The 16,827-nt window shown below is 39.0% G+C and overlaps 2 protein-coding genes and 1 pseudogene across 2 annotated transcripts; 2 read left to right on the top strand and 1 right to left on the bottom strand.

Moving 5' to 3' along the window:
• Positions 1-3,477: 3,477 nt before the first annotated feature.
• Positions 3,478-7,583, top strand: LOC115227751 (probable ATP-dependent RNA helicase DDX5). The gene is made up of 6 exons (XM_036498731.1): positions 3,478-3,582; positions 4,975-5,132; positions 5,933-6,104; positions 6,224-6,536; positions 6,970-7,029; positions 7,133-7,583. Exons 1-6 carry the CDS (start codon positions 3,478-3,480, stop codon positions 7,318-7,320), a joined length of 996 nt encoding a protein of 331 aa, XP_036354624.1. The 3' UTR covers positions 7,321-7,583.
• Positions 7,584-10,686: 3,103 nt separating this feature from the next.
• On the bottom strand, positions 10,687-11,654 carry LOC118761071 (annotated as a pseudogene).
• A 3,860-nt stretch (positions 11,655-15,514) lies between these two features.
• On the top strand, positions 15,515-16,057 carry LOC115227749 (glycogen [starch] synthase-like). Its single transcript, XM_029798491.2, is given in 2 exon segments — positions 15,515-15,914; positions 15,917-16,057. Coding segments are annotated over 2 exon segments (531 nt in total). The 5' UTR covers positions 15,515-15,524.
• The last annotated feature ends 770 nt before the right edge of the window (positions 16,058-16,827 follow it).

The raw sequence follows: 16,827 nt of genomic DNA, 5'->3' as shown, positions 1-16,827 counted from the left end.
CAACTCCTCCATGCTTGAGAATCCCCCCCAAAGTTATGGAGTGACCGTGTATTGCTGCAAGGTGGGCGGGAGTGCAGCCTCTCGAGTCCTTGGCGTTGATGTCAGCGTCGTAGTTGAGCAATGACTACAGTAATACAACATGCACTTGCCTCCACACATTTCGTGGTCCCGCAAATTGCGACGATGTGCATTGGAGTCCAACCTCGGATGCTCAGACTGGACACGTCTGCCCCATGCCACAACAAGTAGTGCACTCCCTTAATATTCTCTGTTTTGGCACCTCTAAATTCCCATAGTAGCATGCCCAGTGGAGTGGGGAGAACTTGTCTTTTCCTCCGTCAGGTTGATTAATGTCCACGTCGCTGGAGACTAATTTTTCGAGTTGTTTCATATTTCTGGATTTTAAGACTTTCTGGAATGAAGACTCCTCCATTTTGGTATCCTTGGAAAATAAAAATAGAATTAAAATGATAATTTTTATTTGTTTTGATTCAAACTATTATTTATTAGAATTATTTAAATGTAACAAATTACTGATTTATTTTCATCCCTTCATTTAATATAATAATATAGTTTATTTATTAAATTGATGAAATCTTGATTAGTTCATTAATTTGTTTATTTAAATATATTTAAAAAATTAATTTTCACTATTAAAATTAAACAATAGTCAAGCACGTTAATTCTCTGTTGCCACTTTCCATGGACGCTGCTGCTAAAAAGACAGAAGACTTGTATACTCCAAGGAAATGGTAATGACAAGTATGTGCTACTACTAGTTCTTCCACCAATACCATAATAAGCTCAAGGGATTTTGGATCCATCCAAATAAACATAGCACAGGTTGGTAGAGCTATACATTCTTGAGGTTGATGAAAATGGAGTGTTTCGGGGTAGGGTAAAAAGAATCTTTTGCCATTTGTTCCGACGTCCGACGACGGGTTGGTTTTGTGGGACTCACTTTAGGGGAGTCCGATTACGAAATAATGAGATTCTGTTCTTCTATGGGATGTTTCAATGAGTTGTACTTTCCAACATAATCTTTAGAACACCCAATTAAACTACCTTTGATTCCTTTTTGTCTAATTTGATTATTTGTTCATTTATTACTTTCGATTAAGATCCATTTTTAGTTAAGCTGTTTTATTGACAAATCTGTGGTATCTCGGAAGACAGTTTTTCACGAGGCGTTAATGCAGCAATGTGTGAGGAATGGCAGTCCATTTTTTCGGCCTGCTACTGAAAATCTTTTGTGGATCTTATCAACAAAAGCCATTTTGTAGCACCAAATCATCTGGTGTTTAACCTAAGGTTTCCGACGTTCATCCACTGTGAACTAGACAAGAATAGGAGACCTTTCTGGAAAGTCCGGATCTAACTGGTAGGGAAATGCTTTGGTGCTCCAAATGTTTATAATCTGGCGCAAGTCTGAAATGGCTAGTCTTTAAGTAACTCATTAATTGTTAAGAATTTGGTGGTGAATGCTCCATCCAACGAGTGTTATTTGATTAGTTGATTAACTAGTCGTGCAGTGGACGGTCTGTGTGCTCGCTGCTCTCGGTCCTGCAGGTCGTAGTCACTTAACAATGATATTCCCCACCAAAATACAAAGATAGTATTAAAGTTATAGTCATGAAAGTCATCATTTAATTTGGTAGTAATGATGGAGGTTAGTTAGTTACCCCGACCTCTCTAGCTTGTAGGAGGCCGGCTGTCCCCGCTCAGCAGCGACTGCTGGGGGCTTCCATAAGTCCATAATGCCTACCGGAGGCCCCGGTCCGCAGAAAGCTTCTCGAAGCAATAAGTATAGATGGTCCGGAGGAGACCAATAGCCAGATTCATCAATTAGGAGGAAATGTCGAGAACGAAGTTGTGCCAGAGATGTTCTCGTCTCTCTGGTTGATGTGCAGATATATGTGATTCAAAATGAATTTCTCCAAAACTTTCGAAGCGGCACAAAGCAGAGAGATCGGCCGAAAAGAATCTAGGTCCCGAGAATCCATGTTCGGCTTGAGTTTTGGGATTATAGTTGAATGTTTCCATAACATGGGGACATATCCAACGTTCAATGAAGTTTGAAAGATGTCCGTGATGGCTCAAAGTCCATTCGGCCCAATGTTTTTTAGATGATGAATGCATATTCCGTCTGGGCCTTTCTCTGGCGAATTCTTAGCATTCAAGATTAGGGCACGTATGTCGATCCAGTCTATCAGGAGAGACGTTTGGTGACGGAGGGGGATTCCCTATATGTACACTATTTGATCTGTCCGTGTTGATCTGACAAATAGAGCTGTAGTGGGACATAGTGTCATCCGCTTGTTCTCGGAATGACTTCAAGCGGAGGCGTTTATTTATCCCAGAGTGGAAGAGTGTAAGGTCTGTCCGGAAGAAATAAATGCGTTCCAAAATTCAGTTGGCTTGGTACGATGATCCAGTCTAGATACAAACTCTTTGGCTCTTTTGTTTTGTAGAATGTGGTCAGTGATTATCCCGTTAATACTTAAAATCTGGAGCCCGAGTTGGAGTCCCGGACGCGATTCCTCTTTATTGCCCGTCTCTCTTTTATGAGGTCAATGATCTCCTTTGTGAAAAGTGGTTTTTCCCCACGGATGAATCCTTTAATTTTCGGTCTGCAGAGATTATGCAATGGTTGAAGTGTTTTGTTGCGTCATCGACCGATTTAAAATTTAGGAATGAGAAGTTTGAGAGATACTGATCTGTTTCTTGTTGGAATTTCGACCACAGTCCGCGTTTGTAGTTGACAAATGTCCTTTAGGACTTTGGAAGTATTTTTGATCTCCAAAAGTACGGGGTTGTGGTCAGAAGGAAGGTCGTAAGCAACCGACCAGGATGTCCGAGAGGCAATTGCTGGGAAGCAAAAACTAACGTCAGGAGAGGAGTTGGCATCTCCAGTTCGCCAGGTAGTGTGCTGGTGTGGATCGTTTAGGGCAACAAGGTGGTCGAGCTCCGCGGAGACATACTCCCCCCGTTGATCCAGTTTCCCTTCACCAAACCATAACGGGTTTTTGGCATTGAGGTCTCCACACACAATTGTGTCCTTCAATGACAAGGAGAGGTCTGGAATGTAACCCTTCGAACAACTTGTAGGAGGAGGAATGTATAGGTTGAAGATTGTGTAGGCAACATTATTTATTAGTACTGTGACGAACTCCAAGTGGGCGTCGGGGGGAAATGTGGAGGGTATGGAATTGGTAGTGTTAGTGAAGGGAATGATGAGGGTGATGAGACCTCCTCCATTCAGTCCGTTAGGGCGGTCGATACGAACAGTTGAAAATCCCTTGAATCGAGGAGTAGGACGTCAGGCGGGTTAAAGGCCATGTCCACATCATGAGAGGATAAGAATTCCATTATCTCATCTTGTTGACGGGAGATCCCATTAATGTTTATTTATAAAATGGTGAGGCAGTACGAAGGTTCCGGATTGGGTTCGATATCGCCGGAGAGGGCAAGTGACTCATGGAAGAGGCTGAGCGCCACTTCGAGGACAGTCAGAAGATCCAAGGGATCCAATGGGGAGAGTATAGAGGGTCTTTTAGTCGCAGTGAGAAACACAGCGTTAAGGTGAGCCACATCGAAAGTTAATGATGGACATTTCAGGTTTCACTGACTAGTCATTTTAGTTAATTTAGTTCACATTTTTGATTGTTAAAAATAAACTAAGGGGACTATAGCAACTGAAATTGCAAATGGCACCTAAAAAGAAGAATGAAGCAAAAAAAAGTGAAACTCCATCCCCAACCCAAGTTTTGAGTGTTGAAGATAAAACAAATTATTTAAAAATAATATCAAAACTGGAAAACAGAATAAGCAAGTAGAATTTGTTGACATATTTAAGATATCAGGATTTGTGTGATCACCTGACAGTGACGAATGGGAAGTACGAAAGAGAACTGACTCAGCAGATCTCGGAAAAGAAGGACATCACGGAATATCTTAAAATGAATTTGCAAGGAAAGGGTTTGGAGTCGATGATCTAAAAAGGCCTTGAAATCTACGAAGTGAACACCAAATTGTCAGCGCTGAAAGAGGAGAAGGAAAAGGAGAGACAGGCATTTGAAGGACAGCTGAGGCAGCTCAGACAAGAGTTTCAGGAGACGAAGGATGCGCTGAGTGTCGAAAATATAACATTGGGTACTGTGGCCGATTGTATCTTAAGCCGGAAAATTGGCTTCGCTTGAGGACTTTAAAATCCAAAAGGAGGAAATTCTTGACAAAATGAGCAAACTAGAAAACGACATTCAGGAAAACGAGTCCAAGAGAAAAGAGGAGTTGTATCAGCTTGAGAAACAAAGCATTCTCGACCGACACACGTAAAAATAGCAAAAACAATTTAAGACTGCAAAAGTGTACTCTTCAAAAACTAATCGATATTTCTAACAAATTCCGAGAAGAGACGAATCGGCAAATGGCGGAAACGACAATTCGGTCAATCCAGGAAAACACTGCCCTTTCGAACGACTACAAAAAACTCAAAAAGAAGTGTGCGACAGTCCTCGAAGAGAACAAGAAATTAAAGGAAAAGGAATCAGCCCAAAAAATAAACGAGTCAATTCTTCAAAGCATGAAAACCGACTTGGCAGAGCGGAATTCGAGTCTGTTGTCGGTCTGGGTGATCAGTCGAGTGCTTTAGATTATCAATTTGTTAACTGCAGCCAACAGAGTTCTTAAAAAGAAGGTCATAGACTTGGAAAAGCAAATAAAGGACTCTGAAAAACTCAAAGACGATTTGTTCGCCTCAAAAATCAACATTAAATATCGTATGTCCGAGATGAAACAAATGACCAGCGATCACGCCACAATCACCAAAGATTTAGAGAATTTGACACTTCAGGATAAACAAACTGGACAATTTATACAAAAAGCACACTCAGCTTTCCAACAAGTCTCCACATTCTGCGAGAAAGTGTACGAGTTTTTGAATATGGTATCGATATCTTGATTTTTGTACAAAAGGAATATCATTCAGAGGAATACCAAATCGCCAAAGAGGAATTGAGTCATCTTTTGCTGTCATTGCTGTCTTTCATGTACTCCATGGGAGTCTTTGACAGTCAGACCGAAGAACTTTATAAACAACTGCAATCACTGCCTACAAAGGAAGAGACGGAGGAGTAGTTGTGCATATTCAAAATAGACTAACCCAGCAGCAGATCGAAAAAAACTTTCATTACAGAATTGGAGATGCGGGAATGGTCCCGCCGAAAGACAGAATACTGACGAAAAGTATTGAAAAACAGAAATCGCAATTGCTGGGGAACAATCGAGTCTACACAAAATACTTGGTCAACAAAATAGCAGAAAATGTATTTTGCATTTTGATTGATTAGAAGAAGCAAACTTGCATTTCGGAAGAAATATCGACTGAAACAAACGTTTAATCAATTAATTTAAACCTCATATTATAATAATTTCTCATCTATTTTGTCGATGTTGATATAGGCTGGGTTTGAACACAAAGCAGAAAAAGGAAGCTCCTGAAATGAACATAGGAAGCTTCAGAATCGAAATAAGATCTATTTCTTTAATTAGTTAATTAGAAAAACCTTTAATATTTAATATGTTAAAGATTTTAAATAATTTTAAATTTCATTACACGTTACTTTGCTGCATGCGTCGTGGTGGTTTTAATTCTCGTGCACCCTTTCGTGGGTAAAATCAGACGTATAATTATAAATAGAGATACTGGACAATCAAGAGGCAAGTTAGGCTCACAAATAAGGCGACCAAACTGGGATGAAATTCGTCTAGAGAGAATAGACCACGTCAACTACCGAGTATCGTCTTCTGTAGCAGATCGTCCTATGGTTTTCACTAATTGATCTATTTTAGAGTGACATTAAAAAATTCTACTACGACAATGAGATCACAGTATCTGGGAAACCTGAAATTCGGCCCATCTCCACTTTTTCAGACTTGAATCTCCCACGTACTGGCCATCACCACATGTAGACGCTCTAAGCAGACGACTGGCCCAACTAAAATACAGCAAACCCACGTTAATTCAGAGTGTAGCCATTCCTGTGGCCCTTTCGGGTTACAATATGGTTGGGATAGCACAGACTGGGTCGGGGAAGACATTGGCTGTTTATTCCCTCGGTGACTTTCTTTAGTATTTGATTCCCGCCATGGACCATATTGCTAGCATGTCCCCTGTCCGGAGAGGCGACGGTCCAATCGTTGTGTAGTTTTGTTGTATTTCAAGGTTCTGGTGTTGGTGCCGACGAGGGAATTGGCTCAGCAAGTGCAGGCGGTCTCCAATGATTTGATGATGGGCTACAAGGTGGCCTGTGTGTATGGAGGGGCAGAGAGAAGGAGGCAGATCAGGGAAGTCCGTGAGGGTTTATGGACTGAGTTATGTGTAGGGGCACAAATAATTGTGGCCACTCCTGGGCGTCTGATTGACTTTCTTGAACAGGATATTGTGGATTTGTCGAAAAGGTGTTCTCTACTCATTATGGATGAGGCTGACCGAATGTTAGATCTTGGTTTCGAACCTCAAATCCGAATTATTCTGGGTCAAATTCGGGTTATGTGGTTGATTGATTGTTTAGCCTGATCGTCGTTTGTTGATGTTTTCTGCGACGTGGCCGAAAGCAGTGCATCGACTTGTGGACGATTTTATGAGTCGGTACCACCACATCACGATCGGAAACCCCGACATTTGTTCCAACCACAATATTACGCAGATTGTGGAAGTAGTGAACGACTATAATCGTGACGAACGGTCAGTCGAGTTGTTCATTTGTCAGGTTCCAGTCTATTCTGAGGAGTATAATGGAAGAGAAGCAGAACAAGACACTCGTGTTCTGTGAGACCAAACGGAAATCGGATGAAGTGTCGTGGAATATTAATCACCTCGGCTACAGGTCGGCCTCCATTCACGGAGACAAGTCACAAATGGAGAGAGAACGCATTCTGAGTGGTATTGCTGTGTGTTTCGATGACTAGACTTTAAGAACAGTAGACTGTCCATTCTCGTGGCTACCGACGTCGCTTCTCGGGGACTCGGTTTGTGCTTTGTTGATTACGGGTGTGGTGTGGGTGGGTTTTGGATATTCCTTGACTCACCAGCATCATGCCATTGGGGACCAACTAAAACTTGCTTCTTTAGATGTACACGACATAAAGTTTGTGGTCAATTATGACTTCCCCAACTGCACTGAGGACTATATTCATCGAATTGGGAGGACAGGCCGAGCACAGCGAAGTGGCACTTCTTACACACTCCTCACGCCTAAACACTTTAGACAAGCAGGCGATCTCATCAAAGTACTCTTGTTCGTTCATTTTAGATTTTGAGAGAAGCTAGTCAGGAAGTTCCTCGTGATCTTCTTAATGTGCAAGGAGATAGCCGAGGGTGGCAGAATCGGGGCAATAACAAGTCGAACTGTATTTCTATTTTGTCATTCTTAGTTTCCCGGTGGGGTTCGGTTAGAAATGGAGACAGTGATGGAAGGTATAGACAATCCTATCGCACGTTTGATGAACCGCCCAGTAAGAGACAACGTACTTATGATCGAACAAATCAAAACAACCAATTGTTTTTTGTGCCACCTCCTCCACCAAACCATTCTTCTCAAACTTATAATACCATTCCGTTACCCCCAGGACCTCCTCCATCCAAAAGGAATTGATTTTTAAATTTAGTTTTGATTTTGTTTACTTATAATTAATTTTTTATCGCTTTGATCTTTGTTAATATATTTTAATTACGACATTTCCATGCATGTCACGCTCAATGTCAAGGAATGAGACTGAGATACACATCCCTGCAATGGAAGGTACTATTAACACTTTTTGATTTTCTTTTTGATATTTGTTCTTTTACGGGCAAGATTCTCTTTGGTGTGTTTTTTGTCCGTATTTGAATATTGTAGTATTTAATAGATTTTTGTTTCTTCACAAAGAGTGATATCTCAGTTATTCTACCTCAGTGATTCTCAAGCTTCTTTACTCAGGGGCCGCAAATTAAAAAAAATTACAGGGACCGCAAATAATTTTTAACAATTATTTATTGTCACAGGTTGGATAATGCCCTCGGTTGGATGGAAGCATTATCCAACCCAGGGCATTATCCAACCGGTGACATTTATTAACTAAATAATCAAAATTAGGTTTAATTCTACTAGCTGAAGTACGTAACGAATCACATAGATGAGTATCAGTCAATCTGCTGCGAAACTTTGTTTTAATTCGGACAAGTTTACTAAATGTCAATTCGCAGACATATGTTGATCCAAATTTTGCTAAATTTTTCTTTGCATTATTGACTAGATTCGGTAATCGTTTCTCTAAAAGTCAATTATTGAAATGTTGCTGAACAAACTTTTCAGTTCAACATCATTTTGCAAATCAATCAATTCCAGTTGGTAAATGCCGGACACCTCCTCACTTTTCATAATTAATGGAGATACAAATAATCTCATTGAATTTGCACCTTCTTTAAAGCTCTGTCAGGTCAAAATAAATACTAAAAACCTGAAATCTTGCATCAAATTGCGAACTTAAATCTTCAGTTATTTTTAAATATTTATCAGTTGAGCCACTTTCGGAATTTTCTGACCAATAAGGAAAATGTGTGTAATCGTTATTTGATATCTGCGCTTTCCATAAAAATAATTTCTTAGCGAAGGCATATATCCATAAATTTGATAATTTAGTTTATTTTCTCCTTGTAGTTCGACATTTAGGGCAGACAGATGCACCGATAGATCCACATAAAATGCTAAATCTGCTATCCATCCATTGTCTTTCAATAATGCATTGTCCACTTTATTTTCAGTGAATAAAATAATTTCAGGAAGAAGTTGATAAAATCTACATATAAAAATAAAAAAAATTAATCTTTTGAGACAAGCTCTACGGCTTAACCATTTTAGTTAGTTAGTTAAAGCCGTAATCAGCCGTGTTCGGCCATTGGCTGATCCTGAGTTGTCAAATGCCTCCACGAGTTCGAGTCCAAAGCAGAGATCGTCCACGAGTCCCCGTCCTGTGAACAATTTGACAAGAGGATTTTCTTGGCAGACATTATAAAGGGGTAGGGCGCCAGGTCTTTCCCCTTCGACCGAGATGGCAACAGTAGATTCGAACCCGGACGCATTGCATTGCAACACTGTATGGTACTTCAAACATTGCGCCACCCCGGCTCTTACTTAACCATCTTACTACTGAAAAAAAGAAGGACATCGCCATAATCCGAATCGGTTTCAGTTAAAAATGTTTTAAATTTTCGGTGATTCAAGGCGTTCTCCTGAATCCAATTGACAATTTTTATCACTACTTCAGAAACATTTTCCATTTTAATATTTTTGGAAATTAGGTTTTCCTGATGAATAATGCAATGATGCCATAATACTGGAGTCCAGTTATTATCACACCTCCATTTTTCATAAGTCCACGAAAACCAGTTTTACTGCCAATCATATAAGGGGCTCCATCAGTTGAAATTGAGACTAATTTCCTTGGATCCAGTTGATAATCTTCAATTAATTTCACAATTGGAGAAAAAATCTGTGTTCCTTTAGTTTATCTGTAAAGTGAATACAATGAAAAAAATTCTTCGTATATTCGAAAGTCAGATGTTACTCCCCTTAGAAACACTACTAATTGTTCGATATCTGAAATATCTTTGGAACAATCAAGCGCAAAAGAATAATATTGAAAATCTTTACAAATTCTAAAAATTACAAAACAATTTCCATACTGTGAAAGTTCGTTAATCAGATTATCTGATATATCACTGACTCTTCTAGTAACAGTATCGTTACTTAGAGGTAACTTGTGTTCAATATCGAAAACAGCGGGCAAACAACATTCCGATGCAAATATTTCGATTGCCGTTTTATATAATTCGCCATCAGAATAAGGCTTCATATTTTTAGCCAATAGGTAACTAATTTTGTATGATGCTAGGTTAATATTAGACGAATATGTCCCACTTTTGAAAGTGGATGATCGTTTTAAATAATCTTCTTTCATTTGTTTTAGTTTTTTCGTCCGAGAAACACCAGTGAATTTGTCATAAAGAATAGAGTGGGAACGGTAATGCCGTTCGATTGTATACGTTTTTAAAGTTACAATAATAGAATTGCATATTAGGCAAAAAGCCTTTCCATTGACCTCCAAATATTTTTCTTCCCAGATGAGTTTAAAAATCCTATTTTCCTTGGAAATTTTTCAAAAACGTTTAGAATTCGACATCACAATAACAAATAAAAAAACGTGACAAAAAATAAAATATTTATAGAAACATAAGCCCCTCAATTAAATCCTAGGGGCCGCACTTGAGAATCACTGTTCTACCTACTACTCATTTTAAAACCGATTTAATGAACACAATTTATTATCGGAAATATAATTTATTAATTTAGTTGGTTATTATGGTTGCTCACAATTTGAATTCTGAAGGTTTAATGCGACACCATGCAAGGTAAGTTACGTCATCCACGACGTATGGTTGATAGTCCACATGGTCACTGTCTAATCTACCCGACAACAACAAATTTGCAAGACTCTATAAATTTAAACTTGGTTTGGACTTGTGCAGCGTTGACTCCTGGATGGTTCCCCCATATATACAAAGAATGGAGGATATTGTTGAAAGTCACTCCGTCGGAGAGACTGCACAGACCCAGGTCATTGATAGAATTGTTGGTGACTGACAAACTAGTTAGATTTTCCACAAATTTGTAACATTTGTAATGAGTTCTGGCAAATCAGCGACTCTGCTATTGCGACAGCCCCTTCATCTTTGAGGTCATTGCAACTCAAGTCAAGAATTTCTAAAGTTTCGTTTTCCTTTAAAATTCTTCCAATCTCGTATGCTCCCGTGCACGTTATTCCGTTGCTGTTTCATTGAGAACTCGACTAACCACGAAACATCGAGGAGTTTTAGAGTCTTATTACACACCAGAGCGTCTGCTAACCACATCGCTCCGAGATCTTCAATATCCATTTTTGCCAAGTGGATTTCAGTAAGAGAAGTGTTGACCTTTTAAAAAAGTTATTAGTACTTTAAGCATATTAGAGAAATGTATAGTCGATTCCTCTTCCTGCGTAAATAAAAGCGGTCTGGAGACATTTAGACGTTCGAGTTGGTTGAACGAGGACAAGACAATTGAGAATGCAATCAACGAATCCATTTCCTGTGTTTATAATTTAAATATACTTGATCAGTTTCACTTATGTTGAGTTCCACCAGGGAGTTATTAACTCTTAACGACTTGGCAATTTCTAGTCCTCCTTTTTTCCCGAATTTGTTCGCCCTTAAGTTTAGGATTTGCAATTTGTCGGTTTTCTATTTATTATTGATAAAGGTCACCGTCAGCATCTCTGCGATCACACATGCCCCTTTTGTACAAATATTGTTTCCTTGGAGGTTCAATTCTCTGAGAGGACTTTTAATTACGAAGGAACAGATTCTGGCCACTCCTTTGTCGCTAATGTCATTGAACGAAAGGTCGAGAAATTGAATCTCCTCATATGACTTCAAAATTTTGCAGAGTGGTTTAATGTCCTCTTCCGTGATTTTTGAATAATCATTTCGTTCCAGGTTACCAACAAGTGCCACAGATTTTCGCATTCTAAATAAAATCCATTTCATCACGACTTTAGTTCGTCATCCTCAAATTGCTGTGAAATTGTCATTTAACTATCAAAACACTTCTAAGCAACAATTTTTTAATTTTTTGAATAAATCACTTTTTTCCGAATAATGCGTGAAGAATAATTTATGTAATAATTTTTACAAAATAAGAATATTACGGAAAATGATTGTTCATTAAATCAAATACGAGATCGAACAAAATTTGTTAATAAAATCATTTTGAAATCAAATGAAATTTTATCCATAAATACTGACATACATAATAGGTCTGAAGTATATAAGTTGTAAGTTATTAGTTTAACTTTAATCATTTTCGAATTATTTGAATTTGATATCCATTTGAACGTTACAAAATTAAAGTCGTTACCGGGAAACAATAATTAGTTTTGCGTAATGGAGTTCAGTAATATGATCTGTTTTAAACACAACCCGTTGAATAAACTGGTGTCCAGACCACCGCCCACAACAGAACTCGCTCTTGATTGCCGAGGAATTGCGAGAAACGCAAACCGAGTATTTTTGTTTTACATTCGATTGCAGCACTGTATGAAAAGTCGACATCATCATATCCCGCACCTCCTGTGGGTCGAGGCAGGAAAAATTCAGTCACCATTTGCAAATCAAGTCCCTGCCACATATGACAGTAATTTATGGCGGAATTTCGTCGAAAAAAATAAGATTTTAAAGACGAAAGGAGGGGTGAATGAGGTCTGAAGTCAAGGAGTAATTTAGGTGGTAGCCATGAACTACCCGATAACCATTCCGCCGCCTTCAAAAATGGGACCGAATAATTATTTCAAGTATTGCGAATATTCAAATAAAAAACGAAAATCGAACCAAGAAATTAAAAAATTTTATAGCGATTTTTTTTCAAATAAAATCAAATAAATGGAAATTTCGAATAATGAACTTGTAATTCTAAAATAAATAAACTAATGAGTATAATATTTAAATTAAAGTAAACCTGTGATTTTTAATTTTGTGTTCTTTTTTCATGCAGACAAAAAGATCGCCCTACAATTGCTTCTAAGGATATGAAAAGAAATCTTTTGGAAGAGCCAGATTGTTTTGGGATGGTCAAATGCCAACGATATATGCAGGTGATGCGCGATAATCATCTTTTAACGACTTTGTTGTGGAGCCTACTTAATATGCGGGCTATTTAGACTGCTAAATAAAGTCTTTTGAAGGAGTTTAGAAAACATGAATAACATATAAACCACACTTGGCTGACACATAGCTTTTTATGGTCCATAGTGGTGACTGTGCGCTTTTCACAGAAATGTTGGCATTTTTGTATAGAAATTCACTTTAATCAATTCACTTTAATCAATTCACATCATTCTAAAATTTGTTCACTGAAATCGGAGATACTCAGCCCACACTCCTTCTGCTAGCGAGGCAGGCAAAATCTCAGTAATTTAAATGAAAGTCAGTAAATTGATTTTTATCAGAATTCAGTTAATTAAGTTTTTATCAGAATCCGGCTCTCGATTGCCATTATCCGGGGAAACAGTTTGGCAATCCGCCAGGCTACATATCCACCATAAACATAATTCTATCTTTTCATTGATTATTATAAACCATTTTATTAAAAAAAAAGTTAATTAAGACAGTTGCACTTTGTGAAATTAATCTGTTTCCCAGTAAATGTCAACAAGCAGTCTAACCACATTTCTTCTTTTTTAAGCAATTAGAATTCGATTTGCAGATTCTAATACATTTGCAGAATAATTTATTATCCCTTCTTTTAGTTTCGAATTATCGTAATCAATAAACACAACTTATCAAATAATGTGGCAGCAATCTAATTTATGGATAAAAAAATAAACATGGATAAAAATAAGGATGAATTTAGGGCACCGGCAAACACCGTTTTGGAGGACTATTTCGAAGCGGACTTCCTACGTTTCCGTGGAAGTTACACTGAACAGAGACCTCCGGAGGGTGGAAAAAAATCTAAAGGACGGGGAGGATCTTGACGCATAACAAGGCGTCACCCAAGACAGAGGGAAATGAACTGATTATTCTGATTATTCAGGCTGATTATTCTTATTGTTTCCTGTACTGCACAAGCTTTGCATCGCGAAAGTGCATAAATAATAAATAAACATGAAAAATAATCTACACAAATAGTCAAATTCTAGTCTTTGGGGTTACTGACCACAATAGACGACTGATTAAATCGATTGTGAGGCGTCTGGACAAGTGCCGTTTTAATTAATGGATAAAAATCAAAGCTGATAAAGACTTATTTCAAATCTTCACCAGAACTGGGATGAAGCATTCTTTTCATGTGGTTCCAAGAAAAACTGTCAATCAAATTCCTCAAAACTTTTATCAATATAATATGGGTTTCTCATTTGAGAACTCAGACTTTGGTTGTACTGACAGGGTATAAAGTTAGAAAGATAATTCAAGTTTGGAAACAAATAATTAAATAATATTAAAATTTAATTAAAATTAGAAATATTTTATGGATTAAAACTAATTAATCTTTAAAATTCAATGAGCATTTTCGGTAGAAGAATAAGTGCAGCAAATTTAAACCCCGATCCACAAGAACATCCCGATCCAATCGCCTTTGATGGTGGACAAGCAATAGCTGCAGCGAACATTTGGCTGTTCGAAGCATGTTGGGAAGTAGTCAACAAAGGTTAAACTCAAACTGAAATATACAATTTAGTCGGGGGCCTTCACACTGTTATTAGCACAAAAGCAGAATGTTCTACTGCGGAGTACGGTGACAATTACTGCATGTTCGGGCCGTACCTTGGAGCCGATCAGCTCTCCAAAATAGAGTTGTGCGAACATGTCAACAAAGCTCATGTCGAGACAGCAGCCACACTCAGAAAAATGGGAATTAAAGTATTTTTAAATTAATCCACATCAGCTTTATTGCGGTCGGTGGCTAATAGGGGGTGCGCCTTATGTGGTTTTGTTCGAGTTGGGAAGTGTTTGGGCAAGACTCGACGAATGGAAGGAGGACTTTTGGAACGCCGCACACATTGGGTTTGGCGACGAAGACACGGAGTGCAATAACTGTCTTGTTTTGGGGAATTTGATGTTCCTCTACATTTCCGAGGTACTGCTTATTTTATTCTTATTTTATAACGAGAAACAGCAGCTTATATTAAGAGAGAGTGATCCTCATTGATTGTCTGTTGATAGTGTAGGATAGATTAATCATATCTTAATAATTATTGATTAGTTCAGAAAAAACATTGGCCTGTCCGCTCAAATCATTTTCCACTGCCACGAATGGCAGGCTGGACTGGCTGCCGTCATTTTTCGAGTGAGAAACTGCAACTGTGCTTTGATTTTCACCACCCACGCGACTCTCCTGGGAAGATACCTGGCTGCCTCCAATTTCGACCTTTACAGCCACATCGAGGACGTAAGCAATGACTCCTTACAGCAAGGTGTCGTGTGACTACGAGGCAGGGAAGAGGCTGATCTACTCCCGCTATTGTATCGAAAAGGCTGCTGCCCACTGTTGTCACGTGTTTACTACTGTATCAGAAATAACGGGATATGAGGCCAAGCATATTCTGGGGAGAGCTCCAGGTTGATGGAGTGAGATAGTTTAGATGTGATAACCCCCAACGGTCTAAACATTGTCCAATTTGCAACTCTCCACGACTTCCAGAATCTGCATGCGAAATACAAACAGAAAATCAATGCATTCGTGAGGGGGCATTTCCACGGGTAGTAGTGATGTGTTTAAAGAGAACAGTTGTATGGACTTTGACCTCGATAACACTTTGTTCTACTTTACTGCAGGGCGGTACGAATATCGAAACAAAGGCGGGGACGTGCTAATCGAGTCTCTCGCACGCCTTAACCATAAATTGATGGTTTGAGTTTTATTTCACGGATGTAGACTGAGAACAGCAAAATGACAGTCGTCGTCTTCATCATCTACCCTGCTGCTGTTAATAATTTTAATGTTGAGACCCTCCGTGGCTCAGCCATCGGGAAACAGATTTCGGATTCAGTGGATGAGATCAACATTACGTTGAAGAATCGCCTCCTCGATTTTGCCTCTCGGTACTTGCTCTTTTTGAATGAAAGGGGACAACTTCCTGGGACAACCGACATCCTGACCCCTGACGATATACTCAAACTAAAAACATGCATAAAGAGTGCTCAAAGGACTAGTCTACCCCCCGTTTGTACTCACAATATGGTCTACGACGGTTGCGACCCAGTGCTCACTGATATTCGCCGCTGCAATCTGATCAACGCCCCAGAACACCGAGTCAAGGTGTTGGAGTGCTTGTATGCCAGGTGGTCTTCCACCCAGAATTTCTGAATTCGTTCAACCCTCTATTGCCAATGGAGTACTTGGAATTCATTCGCGGATGCCATTTGGGGATTTTTCCATCCTATTACGAACCTTGGGGGTATACACCCGGTTTACCCTTTTAAACATGGTCAAATAGCTGAGAGTGTAGTGAGTGGAGTGCCCAACGTGACCACGGATTTGTCAGGCTTTGGTAACTACATTGCGAACAAGGTAACTCGGCCGAGCGACTACGGAGTGTACATCCTGAAGAGACGTTATGCCACTGTCGAGGAGACAATTCAACAACTGACCAATGTTAGAGTAGTGATACCCAAATGTGCAGATTATGTATGAATACACGTTGAAGAACAGGAGGCAGCGATCCATTCTTCGTAACAGAACAGAAAGACTAAGTGAATTGATTGACTGGAAATCCATGAGCAGAGTTCTGCGTCAATATAATGGTTGTAGTATTACAAGACTGCCCGCACACTCGCCCTTCAGAGGCATACAGGACAATTCTACGACGAAGGAGACATGTCGTCTGTCGGACTAGTAAGTCCAGTGTCCACCAGACCAACTACTCCTATCCATTCGAGCAACGAAGAAGACCAGGATGACGAACAATTTGAACTAGAAGAGTTGGGCATTCAATAAATTATTCTTATAACTAAGTTTTCTTTTAACATTGGTTTGATGCCTACAAATTGTACAACTTAATATGGCACTCAATGTTTGCTTATTCTTAACACAACAAATGTTGTTATCAAGAATATACCCACAACAATAACATTGCCATGAAGAAACGTCTGTCTCAAATAAGACCGTGTTTAGTCACCTAAAATCGGTAAATAACACGAGAGTATAGAATCTCAGAAATGATGCTCTACTCTTAAGACTTAGTAGCTAAGTT

This window comes from Octopus sinensis, unplaced genomic scaffold (genome assembly GCF_006345805.1).
Source record: "Octopus sinensis unplaced genomic scaffold, ASM634580v1 Contig07101, whole genome shotgun sequence".
NCBI lineage: Eukaryota > Metazoa > Mollusca > Cephalopoda > Octopoda > Octopodidae > Octopus > Octopus sinensis.
The sequence above is the reverse complement of the archived record's forward strand: the minus strand, read 5'-3'. Positions and strand labels throughout refer to the sequence as shown.